Below are 26,924 nucleotides of genomic sequence, written 5' to 3' on the forward strand. Positions count from 1 at the left end.
CATTCGCATTTCAATGAAGTGAACCGGGTTTGAATCCCGTAGATGGCTGGTCGATATGAATCCACTTGCACCGACCACAGTGCTGACGAGAAATATCCTCGGTGGTAGACGGACTAGACTCCCTCTGCCTCGGTAGGAGGCTGTCGTAGTCATCCACTCCATGCAACGCAAATGCGTGCTAGTTTCATCAAAAAGACATCCATGAAGGCAATTCTCTCCCAATCCAGGAGTTCCCTTGTCTTATGGATTTGGTTCAAAATTACAAGGCTACGGAGTTGAACATAAAAAAAAATTGGGTCAACTGCTCAACGACGGTTATAGAAATATAAATAACAAACAATAATTAAAATTTTATTGTTCTCTTATCATGATTTAAAAGCTGGCGTGAAAGCTTGAAGGAAGAATTTATTGTTTCATTGAATGATTAGATGAAAACGCGTTATATTTCTGTGCTTCACACTATCTGTGTAACGTCCGATTGTTAAGATAATAATAATGAATTTAAAACTCTGTTTTTACCAGAAAGGAGGAAAGAGACACTGAAAATAAATCCTCTAATTTCCAAATAATTTCAAAGAGGAATAAAATATTTGTATCTACTTAGAGTATAGACAAAAATATTTTAATAGGAAATATCGGGAAAAAGTAGATCTGGTAATCTTTATTCTGGCAAAAATTACGCAAATCGTATATTTCACTAAGCATTTTAATTATTCTAATGGGTTTTTTTGTTGTTTCGATAAATAAAATTTCGGGAATTCATAGATGTAATTTTTTAGAAAGATGCAACAGGAAAAAAATTACATGATAAATTCATTGATCCAGTAAAACATTCAGACATCTAAACAATTTCCCCCAATTGCTTTAGAAATAGCTTATCATAAATAGTTGCAACCCGAAAAATAAATCATAGCTAATACTTATGTTATCAAAAAATAAATTTATGTTATAAAAGAATATATTTATGTAGTAACATGTAATTTTCTAATCAGTTCCAAATCTTTTATTTTGCATTTTAGTTTTATAATATTTAAAAAGTGTTTTTGTCATATTTTTGTTCTCTGTTGCTTAGTTCAATTTCTCATATAATAAATTCTACTATAAATTGAGAAAATATTAGAATATCTACATTGATAACTGGTTTATAAATTTATTATTTAGTATAAAAGGGAAAATTGTAAATGTCATTTATATAAATAATAATTTTTTTTAACATTGAAATAAATTTTTGAACAAAAGAAATTTTGTTAAATAAAATGCTTAAAATAAGTTGTAATTAACTTTGAAAAATGTATTTTTATCTAACTTAAAAAACGACAACCTTTACGAATTAACAACGAAATTATTTACAGAGCTATAATAAAACAACTGACATAACGATTATAAAGATTATAAACTCAATTGAATATGATAAACGAAAAAGGTAAGTTCATCAAATCGTATAGACGTTCCCATAAAAAAAACAATATCACCCAGCATGGCGATCAAACGATATCACAATTTGACGAAAATCAAGGGCCACCCACAAATATAGTTTAGCCTGTGTATTAATTGAAATAAAATAGGCTATCTGCAAAATGCCAGACTCATGAAGGAAAGATTAATGGGAAATTCGTTCAAGCAAACCGTACAAAATTGCCCTCCACAGATGACGCTTCACTAATATGTATCACAGACGGTAATATGTACTACACTGGTATTATGGTATTGGCGAATTGGTTTTGATAAGAATTCTACAACGGGTTTTCCGTAGTTTCAGAAAAAAAAAATTTCTAGTGGTGTTCTAAGATAGTGTATAAATATTTTAATGAATTAAAAAAACTTTTTTCCTCCATTATTTATAATTATTTTAACAGTAAATTAAAGGTCAGACAGAGAAATGGCCATGCTTCAAAATCTTTATGAAGTTCTGATAATTTTTTTTTAAATTGGTATTTAGTTTGCTGCCATTCACATATGCGTAAATTGAAATGTTGAAAAGTTATGTAATAAGCACCAAATATACTATAGGAATAAAATATTATATTGAAATATTTGGTGATTATTAAAACTACACCAATGCTATTCAGTTTTTATACCGATACTTTTGAATTAAGCGTTTTACTGTCCCTCGTAAGGAATATGAACCTGAGAAAATCAGTTAATAGTGGTAAATACGCAAGTGGGCGATCTTTGTGCTGACGGCACAACCTTCGGCAACCTTCATCAGTGCATCAGTGCAGCTGTTGCACTGATGAAGGTTGCCTTTTGAGCATCCGAAACAGCTGTCTTAATTTTATAAATATTTTTGCGCTCTTTAACGTTGTTTGCCTTAATTTGTAATAGTGGTAAATATTAACTATTATGAATTGGTAGCGAGCAATAGCATCATGCCAAGTGATGCTAAATACATTTTATCGATATTCCAATTTTATAATTTACAATCAACGAGCTTTGCTTAAATTCAATCACGTAGAGCCACCGAAGATTACAACACATAATAGTAAATTAAAAAATGAAATTATATTAGCTATATTAATTGAGAAACATAGTGGAAGAACCTGGTCGGAGACATTTTTCGAACTACAAGAAATCACATGTATTCGAATTATTTTAACACCAATTTATTAGAGGGCTGGACTATTATTTCGTTGATTTACTTAATTTACCACTGTCTAATTTGAAATAAAAATCATGCTAGCATACTGAAAACTAATATGGATTAGTTATGTTAAGATAAAAGTGAAATCAAAAACAGTTAGGTTACATTAAACATACCCCAATCGACGCAACCACTTTATATTATTTTCTATAATTCATTAAATCTTCTGACACTGTCATTCACCTGGTTCTTCCATCAAGCTCTTTAATCGTGTCGGTATATGCGTTTCTGATTTGAGTATGACTGCATTGTGTTTCTCAGCACTGATTTATTGATTATTTTCTCTTTTAAATTAACCCCGTGCGAGAAACGAGTATTCAGCTAGTTTTTTATAAACAACTACTGTATAGATGTCGGGAATTTTAAATTTTCTATTACCATTTATCGATACATCAATAGTAACAATAGCTTCATTTGGAATCATGAACTATTCCGCTTATAAGTCAGATATTTATGTACACTACTCAACACTTAACCCACGTAGTTCTATTCCAGAAGCATTCGTATTAGTACGACTTTACATTCACTTTAAATGCTCTAATATGAGCTTTTTAAAGAGTAATAAACAATCAGTAACGCACTCATTGATCATAAATTTATGATATTGAAGTACAGCATTGTTATCTTTATTAGTGCTTGTCACAATATCTAGTGTTTCCACTTTTCATATGAATAACCTTTATACTCACCCTCAGTCGTGTTCAGTGTATGATCTCGTATCTCCTTTACGCCTGAATCAGCGTCATCAATAGCATGCGCTTTCCATTTCCATATCGTATTATAGAATTGTATAGATGAGTATCCGCAATCATGTTGATCAAAAGTACACAATTCAGGTGCGTTATCTAAAACTATATACAGAAAAAGATATCCGTCAAAATTCCTTAAAAATAAATAAAAATTTGTAATTCCTTAAAGAATATTAATAGAAAATAGTAAATCATGCAAAATTCCTTAATTTTCTGAAAAAATATGAACTGTCAATATAAGAAGAGTAGAGGGCTGCACCCCCTGCTCGCTGAAGCTCGTCAACTCCTGAAAATTGCTGCGCAATCTTACATGGTTTGCTTCGCAAACCAAGTTCGATTCGCTCGTTACTAACTTAGGTACATTGCAAATGCACAAAATTCTAAAAATTCAAACCAATCATTCAAATCCATATAACAATTTCTTTTTTAAAAAAAATTACATCTTTTTAGTAAATACTAAGTCATTAAAATAAATTTGAATTCAAATAAATGACATGTAATTAGTTAAACCTATTCGAAATATGTGCTATAGTATAAAATAAGATAAAATTTCTAAAACTGATATTTCTTTGAAAATGTTTAAATTTTGGCTATAATTAAGACCATTAAAAATTGAAATAAGTGAATTGCAATGGAAAAACCTGCATAAACAAATAAATTCTAGTAAAACAAACAAATTCGTGATATAAATCAAAGATCATCAAATAAATTCGTAATATTCGTGAAACAAAGCGCTTTCGACAAAATACTAAAATAGAGATCTATCGACAAAGACTATTCACTTATGCCTAGCTTATGCTCTCTCTGGTAATTTCAGTTTCCGTTTTTAAAAGCGCTATATGTTGAGCTACCTCAACTAGATTTGGCATATGACTTTTTAGCGGCAATCATTTTTCGATTTTCTAGCGTTGCCATTCGGGGGGTAGTAAGGAGGCATTTTTTGTCACCGTGTAAGGTATATATATATATATATATATGTATATATATAGATAGATAGATAGATTATTATTTAGTTCAGAAATTTTCGTAATATAACTGCTTAGAAAAATACGTGGAAAGTATATCAGATTTAATTAGGTATTAAATTAAGATAAAGCACACACGTGCCATTCTAAATTGTTTATTAATCAATAAATAGCTGCTTTAATCCGATTAAAAGCCCTTATTATTCACACTCTTAAATAACCGAGTTATTTCAAAATAGTACGGATTGCAATTAATTAATATTCTGAGAAAAGTCGGTCATAGAAAAAGTTATCAGTATTTCTTTGTTTTATAGATTAGCTTTTTTATTTTGGATATAGCTAGGAAGACACGTTTAAGAAAATGAACGTTAGCTCAAAGTGTTTTTTTTTTAATGAAAATTTATTTATAGCTAAAAATGCTTAATTAGAATTATAGAAGCAGCTCAAAATGCATACTTTAAATTATTGACGTAGCTCAAAATGCGTATCCAAGGAAATGGACACAACCGAAAATCCACTCCATTCAATTTAAAATTCAAGTTTTTTAGCAACCACTTAGTCAGGTATTTCGCTTTCTTTCTTAAACTGCAAACATAATCATTTCGTAGCAATGTCTCAGACTTCAGTGTGGTTGTGCATATTAATTTAACTATTCAGATTATTCCATTAAATTAAAAAAAGGGGTGAATTGATGTAGGTTCTTCATTTTTCCATTTATCTGTTGGTGCACTACGTCCACACCAACCATCTCCTTTTTCCTTTATTTCGAAAAATTAAATCGCAATTAGAAATAACATATTAATAATACCTTAAGCTTTTCGTAATAACTTTTTTTATGAGATGAAATTTAAGAATGTATTTAGCTTTTTAGATTCTAAAAATTTTATAAAGAAAAGAAGAGGAAAAAGGGAATTTTAAAAAGTAAGATTAAGAAAAAAAGAGACACTTACTTTCAAATTTCAATTGGTTATTGATTCTGTCGTTACTACGTGGATCAATAGCTGCATCTTTTCTAACTTCGAGAGCACTACCATGTTCATGAAATGTTTTAATTTTCAGCGATTCCGTATTTCGAACCAAAATGATGAAGCACAAAATAGTGCTGAATTCTATACCTTGCTTATTCATATTCACTTTTTTCTTATTCTTTACTTGCAGTTTTCATTAAGCTAGAGAGTTGCAAATATGTTTTTACCTCACAAACATATTCCAACGATGCAAAGTTTCCGTATCATCGATCGTTAATTTCTTATCTCGTTTGAAACGGCTTTTCAAAAAATGATAATTAAACGTCAAATAACTAATCAAAAGATTTTAATGCATGTTCATATTATAGAATTTAATAAAGTATTAAATTCTTTTTTTCTATTTTTTATAATTCTTTATTGGCGAATTACTTTATAGTTTTAACGCATTTTATTTGCTTTTTTAACACATATCTTAAATTTTGCTTACGTAAACTCCTGTTATTGTTTCGTTTAAATAGTCTTTTTTGAATTTCTATCTTTTATAGTCAACAATTTATGCTCCTTTTACAGTAGGAATTTTAATTTTTAGCCGTCAGTCTGTGCAAAATCATCAAAGAAAAAAGCATGTTTTGTAAAGTGAGTCTCAAGAAAAATCTTTTAAAATATTTTATTTCTATAATTTACATTATGGTTCATCGAAAATCAACATTCGTAAACTAAGTTGACATTCGTGGTGTTAGGAATGAAGATCAACCTGTAATTATTATATTAAACTATTGAACAGGTCGTTTGAAATCGAGTTTTATAACTAAGACTTTTTTAAGATTTGATTTCTCAGGGACTGTTCAACTAATTTCGCTAAATTGTGCATTTTACCGTATAAAATTAAATACTTTAGATTTGATGTAAAAATTATATACCTTACAACTCAAACTTTTTTCGACTTTTTTTTAATAAAATTATAAAAAATAACAAATAATTTAAAAAAAAATTTGTGCATGAAATCATCTTTGGAGGAAAGTATTTTATAATTGTGTTCAAAAGTTCAGTTACACAAAAAGCAAAATCAGCATTGAAGGATCAAAACTTTGGACCGTCCTCCTGACCAAAGTATTTGGATAATATTTCGCAGATTGTGGCTACCCCTAAATTTTAGGGACAAAATCTGAATTCGTTGAAAAAAAGATATGTTTATTAAGAGAAAGTACATTTTTATGTCTGATTTCGTAACATAAGATATCGTCTGGCTTAAATAATTAGTATATTTGAAGTTACCCCCTCAAACCATAAAGATTGAGAGCTAGAACGTGACGATCCAAACATAAGATCAAAAGTTATTCAGAGTGGTCCATTTTTTATTTTGCGCACAGTATAAAAGAAATTACATTTGCAGAAAATTAAATCAAACTTCAACATACTTACTTTAGTGAAATAAAAAAAACGCTAGTCTTGGAGAAGGCAAGAGATAGTCGTTCCCATCACAGAAATAAAATCGAACAATATTGTGATGATGCTACCACAATAACCTCAGTTTTCAACCTTTTGGCATTCGCCTACATTTATAATATCACTTTTGGGACAGTGCCTTGCACCTAGTTTTTTAACTGTAGCCGTGGGCCTTCCTAAGCTAGTTGCTCGGATGGACCCACACATTTGATTTGTGTTGCTGTAGGAGTAGGTGGTCTTTTTCTTCAAGATCTCAGTTCCTTCTCTGCATACTCAGGAGATAAAGTTTATTATCTGACTTTTTATTATTTATGAGTTACTAAATCTTTCATTTATGCAGATTTAGTCATTTGAATATATTAACCGTTTTTTCACACATTATTTTTGAGATAACATCAGAGCATGCAGAAAATGAGACACGTGTTCCTTTCGAAGCTTCAGATTTGATTTACAGTTCCAGTGCCTCTTCATGAATTCTGCAAACTGTATTCACAACCCATTTACCATTTCCAACGCTTTATGTGAGAGATGTGTTTCAGGCAACCCTTATACTCTCTCACTGCACCTTTTTGAAACATCTGGTTTATCTTACTTATTATAATAAAATTACAGCACTGCTTTTGATTTCTCTTTGAAAATAAATAATAAAAAACTATAAAATATATCTTCTGATTGAAGTGAATAAGTTTAAGTAGGATACATTAATGGTGAATAATCCTGCCAATATCTAAAGGTTAATATCGGTATATATATATTTTTTCGAAATAGGTAGGTACGTTATTTGTGTCTAGAGCTGCACAATGGGCTGTTGGCAACGGTATGAAAAAATTCCTGAGGATGAACCGGAGGCATGGCATCCCAATTTTGATCCTCTGGAAAAGTGATTCTTTAATTAATTTTGATTGATTTAATTAAAAATTTTAACCTCTATAAATAATGCATTTTTTTTTTACTAAAACTATGTATATAATGTTCATAAACCTTAAAAGTAGAAAACCTAATATAATATTTAAAACTATATTTATACAACTACTTTACTTTTACTAGCTATTTTCCTACCATAATCCTTTTTTTTTAAATTTGCTACCTAAGACTCTAACATTTGACTAATTATTACATTTAAAAGTATATCAAAGTTTTGCCATTCTGCCAGAATAATCAGTGAATTTTTGAATGATAAGTAACAGGAATATTCCATTTGTCGACAGAAGTTTTTCACTTCCATACCAGTCCCTATTTCCCTTTTTTCAATTATTTTGGAATTAAATCATAATTGAAAATAACATGTTTTACCTTAAATTTTTCACAATTTATTTTCTTTTACAGTATAAAATTCAAACCTAAGAATGCATTTAATTTTTCACTCTGAAGAATTTATTAAACAAAAAGAAGAAGAAAAAACGGATTTTAAAAAAAAAAGTAAGATTAGAACGGAATTAGTAAAGAAGAGTCGTTTAACTTCTAAATTTAATTGGTTATTGTTTCGATCAGTACTAAGTGGATCAATGGCTGCATCTTTTCTAACTTCAAGTTTCCTATCATCTTCTTGAAATGATTTAATTTCCACCGATTCTATGTTTCGAACCAACACGAAAAACACAAAACGGTACTGAACACTAAACTTTACTTATTCATGTTAACTTTCTCCCAATTATTCACGGTTTGAATCTGGCGGGAAAGTAGCAAGTATAATTTTACTTCAGTTTACGTTTTCACGGTGCTTAAATATAAAGTCTGCTTATTCCATAACAATTTTCTCATTATTCTTCTTAAGGATATTCTCAAATCGGAAAAAATGATAAAAATGCCAATTTCTCTTCAAATTTATATTCCAACGGCGCAATCTTCAATATCGTTGATCGTTAATTTCTTATCTCGTTGGAAACGATTCTACAAACAATGATAATTAAGCATTAATCAGTTATTCAAAGAATTTTGAAACGTACTATAATCTGACAATTTTTAAGCTATTTTTTTTTATAGTTCTAACGCATTTTGTTTCCTCCTTTTCACAACTATTGAGTTTTTCTTTCGTGAACTCTCGTTATTTTTATTTTGGATGAGGTTTTTTAATCAATCTTTGATTGCTCTTGTACGCAATTTTATTTTTTAATGTTGAGCTTGTTCAGAAATTTTTAAAGGAAAAAAAAGTGTATTTTAGAAATAAAATCTCATAAAATATTTTTAAATATTTTGCTTTTATAATTTAAATTAGTTTTCATCTAAAATCAACATTAGGGAATTATGTTGATTTTTGTGGAGTTTGGAATGAAGTTTAACACATTCCGTTGTAATGAAAATATATTTAGGAAATACATAAGATTTTTTTAAACAAACTGTGCTTACGTAATAATTTCTTTTTAGGGTGTACATAGCTGCCAAACCGCAAGTACTAGCTTCCCTTCATATTCAAGGCTATAACCAAACAACAATTGAAGGAAAATATAATTTGTTTAATTTTGCCCGCATTTACACACTGCATTTCACAATTAATAAAACTTATGCAAATCATTCAAGTTGTTTGTATGTAGTGGTGGACTAAATCATTTTAAATTAAATTCATTAAATAAACAGTAAAATGTATAAACAAGAAATTTACTACCACTTTAAATATTATGATCCCGTAGATAGGACCAATGAGTTGTATTTATTTATCAAACTAAGACAAGTTCGCTTCTAGCTCAGTATATTATAATAATTAATCACCTTTATATTCATCTACAACTGTAAAACTAAAACTACATTAAAAATAATACAAAGAAAAAATATTTTAAAGAGAAGAAGGAAAATTATTAATCAATAAAATGTTTTTAAAAGTATAAGAAACACCTAAAAAAACGGAATAACTACGGAAAAGATCGAATCTCGTCTTTAGCTTACACGATTATATCCGCAAAGAGAGTACTATCTAATAATGTATAAATATAGCGAAAGAGAACTATTAATCAATAGCATACTATTGATAAAAAAAAAAGATAATTACAATCGAATGATCACTACAATAGTATACTATTTCGTAGATATGTTGAGTTTAGTCTGTATTAATACAATTTAGAAGGCACTTTTTATTGCCGGTATAATTGCGTGAGCTGATGACGAAATTATATATTTCCCTTATTTTGTTTTCCAACATTTTAGTTTTTTTTTTAAATTTTAAGAGTATTTTATTGATTAATAATGATTCTTCTTTTAATGTTGTTTTTGTGTTTTTACTTATTTTATTTACTTATTAGTTTCAATATAGATATAAACATATATGGGCAATTCCATGAAATTGTCAACTTCTAAGTGAAAATTTTTTTTAATGAATTGCATACTTTAATTTTAAAAATATGTTCAAAAAAAGCCAAAGTCTACATATTACTGTTTAATTTTTGATAATTTTAAGTTTTTTGAATCTGCCAGCATTCTAAAGTAATCACATGGCTGACAAGTGAATTCTTCACATTTGTGCTCAAATTGTTTTCTTGAAAAATACTTATAAAATAAGAGAAATGTATCTTTCTTTTGCAATATTTTGATAAAAATATGCATATAGTACAAAATTTAAACATTTAAAACATAGCCTTTAAGTCATTTTAAGTTTAATATATTAAATAAAAGTAACTTTTTTTTGTGTCATTCCGTCACATGTTTTAGTATATTTTTTTAAATAGCAACTGCGTTTTTGAATGAAAATTTGTATATTTTGGAATATAAAGCAGATGTGACATAAGAATCAATGAGAAATTGTAAAATTCTATGCATTTGATTATTAACTTCCAATAATTAGCGTGACGGAATGACACATTTTCGGCGATGGAATGACAAAACGAGTCCTTGAGAAGCTTAGTCAAAAACTAGGGAATTATTTTTTTTTCAATTAACCTAATGGCTAAAACAGCAGTTGAAAAACAGATAAAATGTTGAAAAAGACCAAGATCCCCATGATATGATGAAGAAAAAAAACAGAAAAAGAAAGGCAGAGAAGAAAGCTTCCGCTACAAAAGTTGGACTTAAAAAACTCAGAAGTGCAAACGCTGTTGTGCAGAGATTGTGTAAACAAAGAAAAAATCAAATTCTACCAATCTCTCTACATACAAATAATTTAAATTCCCTATACAAATTCCTGCAGAGTCTTGGTAGAGCCATAAAAAAAATTGTACACTCACCATAAAAAAAATTGTACACTCACTTCCAAAATCACCAATAGAGATAAAAAAATTAATTCAGTCTTTATGTGAGAAGTATTTAACATCGAACTCAAAGGAAACTAAGTGAAAAAAGTAATGTTGATGAGCTGTTTAATTTGGTTAAAAAATTTTACTGTCAAGATGATGTTAGTTACAAGCCCCCAAGTATGAAGGATTCAGTCATAATACAAACTCTGACAGAGTAACGAAGAGTGCAGATGCAATATATACTTATGGCCTTAAAAGAGGCTTTTCATAAAGAAGCATATTGATGTAAAGTGTGTCTTATCTCATTTTTGTTCTTATTCTTATTTTTGTTAAGTGTATTTCATTAATACCTCACAGCACATGCACCTATAAATACCATGTAATTTTGATGTTGTTCTAAAAGGCCAAACAAGATGTTGGCTGCTGTAAAACGGCACATAATATGTAAAAGAATTTTATGATTTCATAAAGTCGAAGCAACAAATCGTTGAAGTTTTGTTTTTGTCCAGCTATTCTATTTAAGAGAGGGCAAAAGAGAATGACTTCAGCTAGACACTTGCTACATTATCATTGCCAGGAACAAGAGACCTGCACTAGATGCTCATGTAGTTGAGAAGCGAATCATCAAAATTGGAATGCTTTCTAATTTTAACCAAAACCAAGTGTATGATTTGAAAAGCCACTGTTTTGAAGAGGAAATGGAAAATATGATTGAGGAGTATGCGGTCGGCTCTTTAATCATTGTCCCATTCTGCGAAAAAAAAGAAGGCACATTTATATGCAGCGCAAATTACTTTGATAAATTACTTTGATTTGGTGACTGATGCACGTTAAATCTGTCGAGTCTCAAAGTCCTCCATGTTCCCATAACAAATAAATACCTCTGGGGGTACCGATCCAGAAGTTTCCTTGTCTTCTGGATTGGTTCAAAATTACAAGGCTACGGCGTTGAACATTTGTAGTCGTAAACCCAAAATTTGGGTCGACTGTTCAACGGCGGTCATAAAATAAAATAAAATAGTGTATTTCATTAATACCTCACAGCACATGCACATATAAATACCATGTAATTTTGATGTTGTTCTAAAAGGCCAAACAAGATGTTGGTTGCTGTAAAACGGCACATAATATGTAAAAGAATTTTATGATTTCATAAAGTCGAAGCAACAAATCGTTGAAGTTTTGTTTTTGTCCAGCTATTCTATTTAAGAGAGGGCAAAAGAGAATGACTTCAGCTAGACACTTGCTACATTATCATTGCCAGGAACAAGAGACCTGCACTAGATGCTCATGTAGTTGAGAAGCGAATCATCAAAATTGGAATGCTTTCTAATTTTAACCAAAACCAAGTGTATGATTTGAAAAGCCACTGTTTTGAAGAGGAAATGGAAAATATGATTGAGGAGTATGCGGTCGGCTCTTTAATCATTGTCCCATTCTGCGAAAAAAAAGAAGGCACATTTATATGCAGCGCAAATTACTTTGATAAATTACTTTGATTTGGTGACTGATGCACGTTAAATCTGTCGAGTCTCAAAGTCCTCCATGTTCCCATAACAAATCAATACCTCTGGGGGTACAGATCCAGAAGTTTCCTTGTCTTCTGGATTGGTTCAAAATTACAAGGCTACGGCGTTGAACATTTGTAGTCGTAAACCCAAAAATTGGGTCGACTGTTCAACGGCGGTCATAAAATAAAATAAAAAAGTGTATTTCATTAATACCTCACAGCACATGCACATATAAATACCATGTAATTTTGATGTTGTTCTGAAAGGCCAAACAAGATGTTGGTTGCTGTAAAACGGCACATAATATGTAAAAGAATTTTATGATTTCATAAAGTCGAAGCAACAAATCGTTGAAGTTTTGTTTTTGTCCAGCTATTCTATTTAAGAGAGGGCAAAAGAGAATGACTTCAGCTAGACACTTGCTACATTATCATTGCCAGGAACAAGAGACCTGCACTAGATGCTCATGTAGTTGAGAAGCGAATCATCAAAATTGGAATGCTTTCTAATTTTTACCAAAACCAAGTGTATGATTTGAAAAGCCACTGTTTTGAAGAGGAAATGGAAAATATGATTGAGGAGTATGCGGTCGGCTCTTTAATCATTGTCCCATTCTGCGAAAAAAAAGAAGGCACATTTATATGCAGCGCAAATTACTTTGATAAATTACTTTGACTTGGTGACTGATGCACGTTAAATCTGTCGAGTCTCAAAGTCCTCCATGTTCCCATAACAAATCAATACCTCTGGGGGTACCGATCCAGAAGTTTCCTTGTCTTCTGGATTGGTTCAAAATTACAAGGCTACGGCGTTGAACATTTGTAGTCGTAAACCCAAAAATTGGGTCGACTGTTCAACGGCGGTCATAAAATAAAATAAAAAAGTGTATTTCATTAATACCTCACAGCACATGCACATATAAATACCATGTAATTTTGATGTTGTTCTAAAAGGCCAAACAAGATGTTGGTTGCTGTAAAACGGCACATAATATGTAAAAGAATTTTATGATTTCATAAAGTCGAAGCAACAAATCGTTGAAGTTTTGTTTTTGTCCAGCTATTCTATTTAAGAGAGGGCAAAAGAGAATGACTTCAGCTAGACACTTGCTACATTATCATTGCCAGGAACAAGAGACCTGCACTAGATGCTCATGTAGTTGAGAAGCGAATCATCAAAATTGGAATGCTTTCTAATTTTTACCAAAACCAAGTGTATGATTTGAAAAGCCACTGTTTTGAAGAGGAAATGGAAAATATGATTGAGGAGTATGCGGTCGGCTCTTTAATCATTGTCCCATTCTGCGAAAAAAAAGAAGGCACATTTATATGCAGCGTAAATTACTTTGATAAATTACTTTGACTTGGTGACTGATGCACGTTAAATCTGTCGAGTCTCAAAGTCCTCCATGTTCCCATAACAAATCAATACCTCTGGGGGTACCGATCCAGAAGTTTCCTTGTCTTCTGGATTGGTTCAAAATTACAAGGCTACGGCGTTGAACATTTGTAGTCGTAAACCCAAAAATTGGGTCGACTGTTCAACGGCGGTCATAAAATAAAATAAAAAAGTGTATTTCATTAATACCTCACAGCACAGGCACATATAAATACCATGTAATTTTGATGTTGTTCTAAAAGGCCAAACAAGATGTTGGTTGCTGGAAAACGGGACATAATATGTAAAAGAATTTTATGATTTCATAAAGTCGAAGCAACAAATCGTTGAAGTTTTGTTTTTGTCCAGCTATTCTATTTAAGAGAGGGCAAAAGAGAATGACTTCAGCTAGACACTTGCTACATTATCATTGCCAGGAACAAGAGACCTGCACTAGATGCTCATGTAGTTGAGAAGCGAATCATCAAAATTGGAATGCTTTCTAATTTTTACCAAAACCAAGTGTATGATTTGAAAAGCCACTGTTTTGAAGAGGAAATGGAAAATATGATTGAAGAGTATGCAGTCGGCTCTTTAATCATTGTCCCATTCTGCGAAAAAAAAGAAGGCACATTTATATGCAGCGCAAATTACTTTGATAAACAAAAACGATTTAGATGTTAAAGTATTTAAAGAACATGGGACAAAAATTGATTTATGCATAAATTTCCTGAGAACGAAGATAAGATGTGACATTGGCAAGTTAGATATAAAACCTCTTCTAAAACAACCTAATTTTCAAATTGTTGAAATTTTAACTGATTCTTACGTAAATATTAATTCTGTTTATCTGTTACATTCTGTTTATCATTTACATATTAATAAAACATGTTTTAAATGAAGACTTTCTTCCACAAAACTTTTTGTCATTCCGTCACGGTCATTCCGTCACAGCAAATAGATGTTAATAACTGCTAGCCAACCTGAGGTTAATTTTCCAAATTCACAATTTACATTGCTTACACATTATACTAAAAGTAAAAAATAGTTCAGGAAAATAATAGTTGCAAAATTCACAGAAACTACCTGTTCTAAGCGGCATGCCGAAAGCTTGGTTGCCAAAATGTCATTCCGTCACACAAGTAAAAAGTTCATAAAATTAAAAATAAAAAAAATACAAAATTCTTTTTTTTTAGTTTATGAATCACATTATACCAATAATAATGATATGCATGAGAAAAAATCATGTTTATTTGAAATTAGATGCATAGAAACTTCAATTAATTGTCATCATGCAAGTCAAAATGTCATTCCGTCACATATGGAATTGCCCATATATATATATATATATATATATATATATATATATATATATATATATATATATATATATATATATTATATATATATATATATATATATATATATATATATATATATATATATATATATATATATATATATATATATATATATATATATATATATATTGAAACTAATAAAAAAATAGCTAATGAAAGAAAATACCGATATTAAATTTAAGAGCAAATGTTTTACCATCGAAGCCATTTTCTTGTCATTATATTTTGTTGCATTCGCGCTCCTTGGATATCATTTTAATGGTAATGTATAAACATATAAATATGTATATTAAAAATTAATTTGTCAAAAATAAATTGTTAAAAAGGGAAAAAAATATACTTTTTGCCATGTTTTATTTTATATGAACTAAAAAAATATTTTAGTATTGCATTAAATTCTTTATTATCTTTCATAGTTGTTATCATCAAAATTTATTAATCTACACAGACTGTTATATTTAAAACAACATAAAGTTTTCATACAGTATAAGGATGTTTATTAATTCTACGTGATGTTCAGATGCATTAAATGAAGATGCTCTCACTTCATTGCAATCAGGACACTCTTCCTCAAACTGAAAAACCGAAAAGTGCAAATTGGTATTAATTAGTAAGGTATTAAAGCTATATATAAGGTGACAAAATCTCAAAACATTTGTGACCACCATTTAACAAGAGAGGAGTTATTTGTTAAAAAGGTGTATATATAAAAGTTCAAAATTGAGATAAGACATGGTAAAATTACAGACATATGAAAAAAAAGGGAGAGAAGAAAAATAAGAATAAAAAATAAAAGAATAACAAACAACTGGGGAAAAGAAAAGGATAAAATTTGTTTAAGAAATCCGTAAAATAAAAGATATAATCTTTTCATCAGCCCACACGATTATATCAGCAAAAAAGAGTGCTTTCTGATATTGTATCAATACAGCCGAATCAAAATATATTAATACAATAATGTGAGGAGCACTCAAAATTTTTTTACAAAAATTACAACAAATAAAACAGAACACAATAAGTAAAAATAACACGTAAAGACAGAAAATAAAAGAGAAAAAAAGAAAAAACAGAATAAAACAAAATCTATAAAGCGAGTAGCGAATTCAAATGTACTTACATGAACGGGAAATTTTTCAAGAACGATTTAAAAATATTTTCGCAACAAGATTGCTAGATTGCAAAACATGAAAGCAAAAGAGCAAATTGAGCAAACTAGAGGAGTTTTGTTTCAAAGTCCCGTTCTTACTGCATTGCTGAAGTGCGCTTAATTTGTTAGTTACCAAGGATGGACCCGAAATGGATGTGCGCAAGGTAATATTATACTGGATAATTTGAAGAAGTTGACCATAAATAATTTTAGAAAATAAGTATTTATTTAAGAAAAAAATATAAAATAAACGCTCAATTTGCGCTTTTGTTTTCATATTTTGCAATCTGGCAATCTTGTTATGAAAATATTTTAAAATCATTCTTGAAAAATTTCCCGCTCATGTAAGAGCATTTTAACTCGCTACTCGCTTTATAGATTTTGTTTTATTCTGTTTTTTCTTTTTATTTTATATCATTTTCTGTTTTTACGTGCTATTTTTACTTTTTGTTTTCTATTTTACTTGGTGTAATTTATGTAAAAAAAATTTTTTTGAGTGCTCCTCACTCTATTGTATTAATATATTTTGCTTTGGCAAAATTGATACAATGTCAGAAAGCACTCTTTTTGTCCGATATAATCGTGTGGGCTGATGAAAAGATTATATCTTTTATCTTCCGCATTTTTAAAAAATCTTTTATCCTTTTTTCTCCTCCTGTTGTTTGTTATTTTTTTAATTATTATTTTTCTTTTCCACCCTTTTTTTCATATGTCTGTAATTTTCCTTTTGTTTATCTTCATTTTGAACTTATATAATGAGTTCTGCTTACTTGCAGCGTATGCGCAATAAATGAAACCTATTGTTTTGCTTACATTTTTTCGTGTTTTTTTGTATTTACTTATCTTGTTGTACATATATATATATATATATATATATATATATTGAAAATCAAATCTTCTTATGGAACTATTCAAAGAACTTAAACAAAAGGCTGATTCCCTTCACCTGTCAAATCAAAATTCTCAAATTAAAAATTTTTTTAAACTGCTGGGCAGTCGATTTCTGCACTTTCTATAAAATAATTTATAGGTTTCCTGTTTCCTTACATTTTAAAAGCTTCAGAATAAGAGGGCTGGAGCAAAATGACGTTCTGCAAATGCTTTGGAATTATTTACGCGCGATGGATAAAAATCAACTGAATTGAATTTATGGAACCAAAAATCGCATTTGATAAACTACCACTTTAATATATATATTTGGTGTCTGGTGCAAGTTGGCAACTCTGTATATTTTATTCTTGAATAAATAAGTGTTATAGTGTACAATCCTATGTAAATGATAAGTATCATTAAAGCGATTTTTTTCCTTAGCTATCGCATTGTTATTTTCGATTTTTGATTATATTCAAGTGTGAAAAATTATAGCTGTATAAAATGGAACGCCGCTCGAATTATCTCGAGTGTGCACAGTTTGGCCTGTTCAGCCTGCTCAAATTAACTCGAGCGCACAAGTTAAGGGCTTAAAATAAATGTAATGAATTTTCAGGATTTCAGCCACATCTGAAAAATCATTTCGCACAATATTTAGAGGGTATAGCTTTGGAGCACCCCAGTTTAACGATATTTTGATGTTATTGTTTTCAAAATGGACAACATTTTTTCGCAAACACATGTTGATTTAAATCTACAACTGTATATGTGAGCAAAATCATGCAAATTATGAAAATTGCTTGTTGGTATAAAACTAGTACAGCTGAAGAAAATTATTTTATAACGGCTTTTCAGTTTAATAACGTGCTAGAGATCAATAATATGAGTAAGAGAACGATTTTTACTTATTTTAGCGAAGTTTTAATAAAAAAAATTATTATTTCAAATTTTTTCAATTTTTTTTCAAAATTTAGCATTTTTCTAGAAATTCTTAAGTGTTAATTGCTAAAACTGCCATGTCGAACAGTAACATGGTGTGGGTTGGCCATCAATTTCTTAAATATAAATAACATATATAATGATCTATACCTTTTATACGTTATTGCAGACAAGGCGACTCCAGCAAGAACTATGAGAAAAGTAGCTCCCAGAAAGAAAACAAAAATAAAGACCAGCGTCTGATCTGTAAAAAAATAAAAAAACAGAACAGTTAGATAATTTTTTTTTAATTTCAAATGGCACATTAAAGACAAAGGAATATCAAAAATATAACAATAGATCTATAAATGAGAGCAAAGAGTCCAGTAGTGTTCCCATATTGCTCTCCTAGATTGCTATCTAAACAATCGAGACAAGGCCATCTTCGCGGAGTTTACACAAGGTATAAAACGGATCAATTACCGCGACATAGATATTTATTCAGAATATAGTGTCCATATATCAGTAGAAACATGGTGACAGATTTCATCTATGGTCACTGAGGTACATTAAGAATCTGTTTAAGCGAAGGTTTAGCTAAATTGCGTTTCTTTTTTTTTTGTTCTTCGATGAAAGAATCCCTGAAGATATTCTTTATTAGACATTTGACATTATTAAAAGGAAGTATGGAATTTGATCTCTGATTATTCAGCATGATGCTATTGCTCGTGATTATCAAAATTTACCACGATTCATGCAAGCATTTTTATCATCAATAATAATAAGTCAATTTCTTCCGTTCCCTTCAAATATTTTCTCCGATAACCTATAAAGTTAATCATTTTTTTTTCAAAAGTTCTTCACGGAAGCATTGAAATTTTTTTTAACAACTTTTAGGATCAGTTGCTAAAATTTCCTCTTGTAGACTCTCCTGCGCCTCCTCTATCTGAAATCTACCGCATGGTTTTGTAAGAGTGGTCTCTTATCACACCGCAACAATAAAAAGTAAGCCAGTTGAAAACTAAACCAGTAAACAAGTAAGCCAGTAAACAACTAAAACTGATCACTTTTCTTAAAGTTGTTTTTTGCGAAGAACATACTGTTTTTATAACTGTTGCGAGCTTACAACTGTTAGTCATGACTGTTAGGCCAAGTTTAGCCTATCTAAAACCTTCGCTGTCTACGCTTATTTTAAAAATGGCACAAAATGTCAATATGGAGAAAAGTCATAGTTTTGTGGAAATAAAAAGCGTTTATAGTCTAATTTTTAAAGATATAAAAACGTACTTAAGTTCAGCATTACATAGGCTCATAATAATTTGCAAAAACTGATAATACGGCAGTAATTTTGATAATTTCCATCAAGGATGAAAAGTATCACCAAATTTTCGATTTTTAAAGAGAAAGTTTAATAACTTTTAAAAAATTTAAATTGTTTGTCTGTTCTAAAGTCCAGATAATTCTTCACAGCAAGATTGTATAGTTTAAGATCATTGCATTACGTCAAATGTAACACACTTAAATTATGACTCTGTATATTTTCCTCAGCTACATAGCTACGAATTAAGAACATATCAACATTTATTATTATCTATATATCAACATTTTTATCCTGTATTCTGCTGCACTGCCATTGTTCTGCATGGATTATAACCAAGATAACTTGGCGTTATTTTGAAACTATAAAAAGATTAATTGTAGGATTTCTGTATCGATCTTTAGAAACTTACTGCTATATTTTTTAAATTTAATTTTCTAAGAACATAAATTCTTCGCTGGGAATTTCGGGAAAGAATGTTTTTCTTTTTATAGTGTTGCACTGCCATTGTTCTGCATAGATTATAGCTAAGATAACTTGGCGTTCTTTTGAAACTATAAAAAGAATAATTGTAGGATTTCTGCATCGATCTTTAGAAACTCACTGCTGTACTTTTTAAATTTAATTTTCTAAGAACATAAATTCTTCGTTGAGAATTTCGGAAAAGAATGTTTTTCTTTTTATAGTGCTGCACTGCCATAGTTCTGCATAGATTATAACTAAGATAACTAGGCGTTATTTTGAAACTATAAAAAGAATAATTGTAGGATTTCTGTATCGATCTTTAGAAACTCACTGCTGTACTTTCTAAATTTAATTTTCTAAGAACATAAATTCTTCGCAGAGAATTTCGGAAAAGAATGTTTTTCTTTTTATAGTGCTGCACTGTCATTGTTCTGCATAGATTATAACTAAGATAACTTATCGTTCTCTTGAAACTATAAAAAGATTAATTGTAGGATTTCTGTATCGATCTTTAGAAACTCACTGCTGTACTTTCTAAATTTAATTTTCTAAGAACATAAATTCTTCGCAGAGAATTTCGGAAATGAATGTTTTTCTTTTTATAGTGCTGCACTGTCATTGTTCTGCATATATTATGACTAAGATAACTTATCGTTCTCTTGAAACTATAAAAAAAAGATTAATTGTAGGATTTCTGTATCGATCTTTAGAAACTCACTGCTATATTTTTTAAATTTAATTTTCTAAGAACATAAATTCTTCGCAGGGAATTTCGGAAAAGAATGTTTTTCTTTTTATAGTGCAGCACTGTCATTGTTCTGCATAGATTATAACTAAGATAACTTATCGTTCTCTTGAAACTATAAAAAGATTAATTGTAGGATTTCTGTATCGATCTTTAGAAACTCACTACTGTACTTTTTAAATTTAATTCTCTAAGAACATAAATTCTTCGTAGAGAATTTCGGAAAAGAATGTTTTTTTTAGAGAAGAAAGGTAAATAAGTGGGTAGCCGAATATTTTTTTAGAAATTTCGCTACCAGTCTTATAGTTTAAGCAGGTGAGCTTACTATTAAGTAATACAAAATACGGTCAAAACCAAATAAATTCATACCAAGCACGTCTCTAGAAAATTTTAAAAAAATGGTGAAATATCCATATAAAAACTTTTAAGTATATATGTTAGGAAGGCTATTATAGGTGTAAAACAATATTTAGGTTTTATAAAAAAACAGCTTATATGAATTATATAAGTTTACCAAAATGGTGACACTATATCCAATGACAAAATGTAATAAAATGTGAAGTAGGAAAAAATTAGCTATATGTTACCATTGAATATTTTGAATATTATTGAATTTAGTGTATTTATTTAACGACTTTCGACTCCTGGTTCAACAAATTTAGAATCCGATCAATTAGACGTTTATTTATTGTATTATTTAATGAAACATTATTTAATTTTTTAAACTTGAGTATTTGCACGTAGATTTTTAACAAAGTTTTATTTAGAATCTTAGGTAAAATTAGGGAGAAAATTACCCTGTAAGAGTTCTGAGGCTTGCACATTAAGACAACAGGTACAGTGCATAAAGTAAAAAGAAGCTGACTATCCTGAATAAATGTTAATCTAATGATTGGATCTTCACATTCTAAGACTAAATTTTAATGGTTAAAGGGGGTGACCTCAAATAATTTAATTAATTAGTGCAGGCGATATTTTAATGTACGAATTCAGATCCAAAAGCGTGCTTTCTCTGAATATATCTTTTCTCGACGGATTCGAATTTCTCACCCCACAAATATAGGGGATAATCGCAATCTATGAAATATAGTCCCAAGGCGCCGTTCAAAAAGTACGTACATCCCGAAGGGGAGGGGGAAGGGATTTGCTATTTTGTACGGTTTTGTGCGATGGGGAGGGGGGGAGGTATTAAACGAAGTACGTACATTATAAGCATACACCAAATTTAAATTTGACTTTTTCCTACCTATGTATAATACATATGTTTGTTCTTGTATTTTTTGAACACTGACTGTAGATAAATTGTATTGATTGTAGGAAATTACTATTCTGTTGATCAGATAAGATTGTTTTATTTACTGATTCAAAGATAAAGTTGAGTGTTATTGTTTAAATAATTTAAATGAATAAATTATTTTAAATAAATATTTAATTTTATTTAAAACATAATTATTTTAATTTTTTATGAAAGAGGGTAGACTAATAAAATTTACGTACTCTAAGGAGGGGATAGTAAGAGTTTATGTACGGTAATGTACGAAGGGAAGGGAGGGTGTTAAAAATTCTCCATTTTTGTGTAAGTACTTTTTGAACGGCCCCCAATAGTTTGGTCAAGAGAGTGGTCCAAAGTTTCGTCATCTTAATCTTAATTTTACTTTTTGCGTATTTCATCATACCTCCGAAATTCTTTAAACAAATTTTTAAAAAACTACAAACAATTATTAAATGTATTTACAGAAAGGTAATTCTACGAAAAATATAAAATTTAAAAATATTTTATTATTTTTAATAATTTAATTTAATAACAGTCAAGAAGATTTTGAATTATAAGGTATACAATTTTTTTCATCATTTTAAAGAATGTAATTTTACATCACAAAATACAAAATTTGATCGAAATCGGTCAAACAGAGTTCCAGAGAAATAGAATTTTTTTTTTTTAGAAAAATAGGTACTTTTAAAATTCAATTTCTCAGGAACTATTTAACCGAATTTGCTTAAATTTGTTATATAAAATAACATTCTTTAGATAAATGTAAAAAAAAATTACCTTACAATACTAAATTTTGTGATTATTATAAAAAAAAATTTATAATACTTAATAAGAACGAGTATATTGTAATTATTTGTTCGATGCTATTTAATTACTTACTTTTGGAAATTGGTTCAATAATCAAAGACATTGTCGTGGGTTTTTCCTTTTTGTCATCTTTGATGATGATCGATGTTCCAATGTTTTCTTTGTCACTCGTACTAATTGCTGAAGTACTTTGAGTTGAAATCTTGTTACTGGTAACTTGCTTTGAAGTGCTTGTTAATTGAAATGTGGATATCGATGGACTTTTACTCTCTTCTAAATGATAGAAAATAAGATATATTTCATTAAATTTTAATAAAAATGTAACTTTTCCTTAATTTAACACGTTTCCGCACGATTTTAGTTTGACTATAGTACTTTGAAACACAGTTTTTTTTTTCGCTGCCGCTGGCAATTGAGCGTCAATTGCACATTTGGTAGGAAAAATTATCACATTTTCACTATGAAACCTGTTGAATCCTGTAACCGTCATTTGCTCAACACGACATTTCTTTCTCTTCCCAAATAAACAAAAAAGAGCAACGGAAAAAAAAAAAGAATTGAAATGTTATCTGGAATGTTACATCTCTGTTTTTTATGTAATACCCCCATTCACTTTTTAAGCAACCGGCAAACAATCCAAGAGAACTGTAGCAATCGTATTTAAAGTCCCTGGTCAAATTATTAGACAAAGGTCAAATTTTTAGAATCTATGTAAAAACTTAATTATCGATTAATATTATACAGCATTATTGCTTCTTCGCGGCTGAAACCGGTTTGCACTTATTAACGCTCGTGTATCAGTTGGTTAACATTGCAAAAAAATATGTTAAAAATAAATACAAATAGGAAGCATATAAAAAATCTCCTGAATAAAAGCCTATTACATGTAAAATATAAAAATATTGCATATAAACTCGTGCAAAACATGTCATTTTTAGAACACTACAGTAAATCTAATAATTTGGTCTAAACATTATAATATACTAGTTTGATACCTGATATAATAAATATTCTATATTTATATAATATATCGTCAAATTTAAATTATATATCGTCTAATATAACCAATTGATACACGAACGTAAGCAAGTGCAAACCGGTTTCAGAGGCGTAACAACAATAAAGTTTTATAATATGGCCTGCTAATTAAGATTTTATATCGATCCTATAGTGCGTCTAATAATTTGGCCAGGGAGTGTGTATGTCCCTAGAGTCCTAAAATTTTACCAAAAGTATTCAAGTGATAGCAAACTACCCATCAAAGAAATTTGTGGTTATTCTAATTTTGCAATTATTAAGTTATTGAACAGTTTTTTTGTAAGAATACTCATGAATCGGATTTCTACCGAATCAGATTTAATATGCTTAAGTATCATATTCTCTATTTGGTTGACATTTTTTTTTCAATTGTAGATTAATCTTTAATAATTTATTTATCTCATTCAATTATCATTCTTTACCTAATCATTAAATTTACTTCTCCAGTTATTTATTATTTTTAATTAATTATAGAATAAACATTAGTTATTTTTTTTTTCAATTATTTCATTTAAAATTCTTAATTTAATTATTATCTGTTTTTAATTAATCTGTATGCCATGATCTAACCCTTTCCCTTGCAGCAAGCTCATACAGACGAGCTTAGTGGGTCGGTAGGATTGGGCACTCGGTGCGCAGGACCACATACCCGTCTTGTGAGAGGTCTGAGTCCTTCGTGCCTCCGGATTACTGAGGATGATGCGGTGACCAAACCACATTGTTTTTCAGAAAAAAATAGCTTAAAATCCTAGTGGTTTATATTATTGTGAAAAAATTAAGTGGGGCGGTTTTTTCAAGCCCGCTTTGAAATGATAAAAAAAAAAACTGTCAAACTGCCCGTTCAAAACTGTCAAAATCTCTTGAGTACTTAGAAAAAAAAATTAAAAAAATTAAGGATTAAATTATTTCATTGATACAAAGACATTAGTGTTTCGAAAATATATTAATCTAAATATATTAATCATAATATTAAACAAAATATATTAATCATGTAAGTAGTTATAATGAGCAGTTAGAAGTTAATTATACAATGAAGCCTTTCGGGAGCTACCACTCTCTGTTCCTCAGTAAAATGGTCGTTAATGGAGGTTGGTCGTTGTTAGAGGTTACCTCCATTCGCTTAAAAATTTTATCGAAGGAACACGATTTTTCGAAAACTACTTTAACTTCACTCAGTGTCATTTTCTTAGGTGTGAAATTCAATTAGGAATCTTCGAACTATTCCAAATAAGTAAACTTTTGGGGGGAGCGAGAGAGGTTTTAATGGTGTCTACTAAAGGTTTAAATGTTGTCTTCAACACAAATTCTTATGGAAATGTTCCGTGCCTTCTAAAACTTGTCATAAATACTGAATACATTAAGTAACGATGATGAATGATCGCTACAGAAGGGTGGTCTTTCTTGAAGGTTTTACTGTGTCTAAAACTATGTCCCAGCAACATTTTTCAATAAGCTTAAGCTAGGATTATAATTTATAATGCGACAACCAGTTAAAGTCTAATTGCATACCTTTATTTTTCAAACATTTGCTTTTTACTGCATAACTAGCTGTTGCAAAAACCAGTTTAATAGAATTTGAGCAGCGTCTCCAAAACTTTAAAACTGAATAAGCTCAAGAAATAAGTAACCAAAATAGATGTGCTATTACACGAATAACTTACTGCTAGTAGTTAGTTCTTCAAGAGAAGTTCCTTTAGTCGTGAAAGAAGGCTTTGTATTTTGATCTTCTCTGGTGAACATAGTCTTTCCAGTTTTCTCTTCGTCAATTGAACCAATAGTTGAAGTACTTTCTTTCGTAGACACAGTACTGGTAAAGAGATCCGGAGTACTTTCTGTCGTAGACAAAGTACTGGCAAAGAGATTCAGAGTACTTTCTGTTGTAGACAAAGTACTGGTAAAGAGATCCGGAGTACTTTCTGTCCTAGACAAAGTACTGGTAGAGGGATCAGGAGTACTTGTTGTATATTCAAAAGTAGTAGTGGTAGATGGACTTGTAATAGGCTTCATATCTAAATGAGATTAAACAAACCATTAGCGAATTTTTTCATGAAAATAAAAGGACATTTTTCTTCTTGGAGCGATTCAAACAACTCCAGCTTAAAATCAGCTTTTTTTAGGAAAAAAAACTGCGAGTTTTCATGATAAAGACTCGATTAAAGGAACTCCATTACCAAAAAGTAGTCATGTTTAAAAATTGTAGTCCATTCTCAAGACTTGTTGTAAATGAATCAAAGTATCGATATCCCCTTTTTAAAATTTGGAATCAGCTTTCAGTTAGTAACAATAAGTTATTAAATTTTCAAAATTAGTGTTATCTTTCGGAAACAAAAACCAGAAAGAATAAATAACATTTTCTTTGCACATGCAGAAATTGAATATCAAGCACTATGCCCTCAAAATCACACTTATCAGATAATAAAGTCAAATCAAAATACCTTCTAACGGTGGTTTCAATCAAGATAAAAGAATCCTAATTTTTTGGAAAGATAACCCATAAGATATTCAGAGTGTGGATTATTGGGAAAAATTTTCAAAAATATTTCATGAGGGTAATAAAAATTTTGCAAATTTTAATTTCAATTTTATTTTAGGAATTAAGTTGCACAGTTTATTTTCTAGATAAATTTACTTGTATCTTGATAAATCTAGTTAAATTTATTTTATTCAACATTTTTAAAAAAAAAGTTTTTAATTTTTCCCGGTCGCGACCACTTTATTTATTTGAAAGAAAGAACTATTCAAGTGGAATTTATAACCATTAACAAAATAACAATTGATTCATAAAAATTTGCCTTCCTAATGTCGTTTACTTTTAAAAAGCAAAGTGAAAGAAAGTTTCAAGTGACATTTTAGCAAATTGGTGCTTTAAAGTCAAAACGTTGCTCTTTTAAGTAAAGGGTAAAATAAAGATTAGCGTTCCTTTATTCCTATTGTAATAAAGGGAATAATTGAAGCAAGTTTCCTATTTTAAAAAAAAATACTAATCCTTTAATAATTAGTTGAGTTTTTGTGATTTGAAGATCCCACTATCAGTTCTACTATGCTATAAAAGAACAGGTTTTTGAGAACAGTTATAGGATTTTTGCTGACAAATGGACTTGTAACATTCTTCTACTCCAAAAATCTCTTCTACTCCAAAGATTGTCACTTAGGGTCATAAACTGT

General features: G+C 29.7%; 1 protein-coding gene across 1 annotated transcript in view; it reads right to left on the reverse strand.

The window, feature by feature from the left end:
* Positions 1-3,289: 3,289 nt before the first annotated feature.
* LOC147808551 (uncharacterized) overlaps positions 3,290-26,924 on the reverse strand; it is a 29,446-nt gene continuing 5,811 nt past the window's right edge. The window contains exons 4-6 of the mRNA XM_087162611.1: positions 25,421-25,768; positions 22,794-22,994; positions 3,290-3,492 (exon numbers count right to left, since the gene is read on the reverse strand). Of these exons, the coding sequence (XP_087018737.1) occupies positions 3,290-3,492; positions 22,794-22,994; positions 25,421-25,768 (752 nt within the window). The remainder of the gene's footprint in view (positions 3,493-22,793; positions 22,995-25,420; positions 25,769-26,924) is intronic.

This window comes from Parasteatoda tepidariorum, chromosome 5 (assembly GCF_982258835.1).
Source record: "Parasteatoda tepidariorum strain Cologne lab strain chromosome 5, Ptep-v5.0, whole genome shotgun sequence".
Lineage (NCBI taxonomy): Eukaryota > Metazoa > Arthropoda > Arachnida > Araneae > Theridiidae > Parasteatoda > Parasteatoda tepidariorum.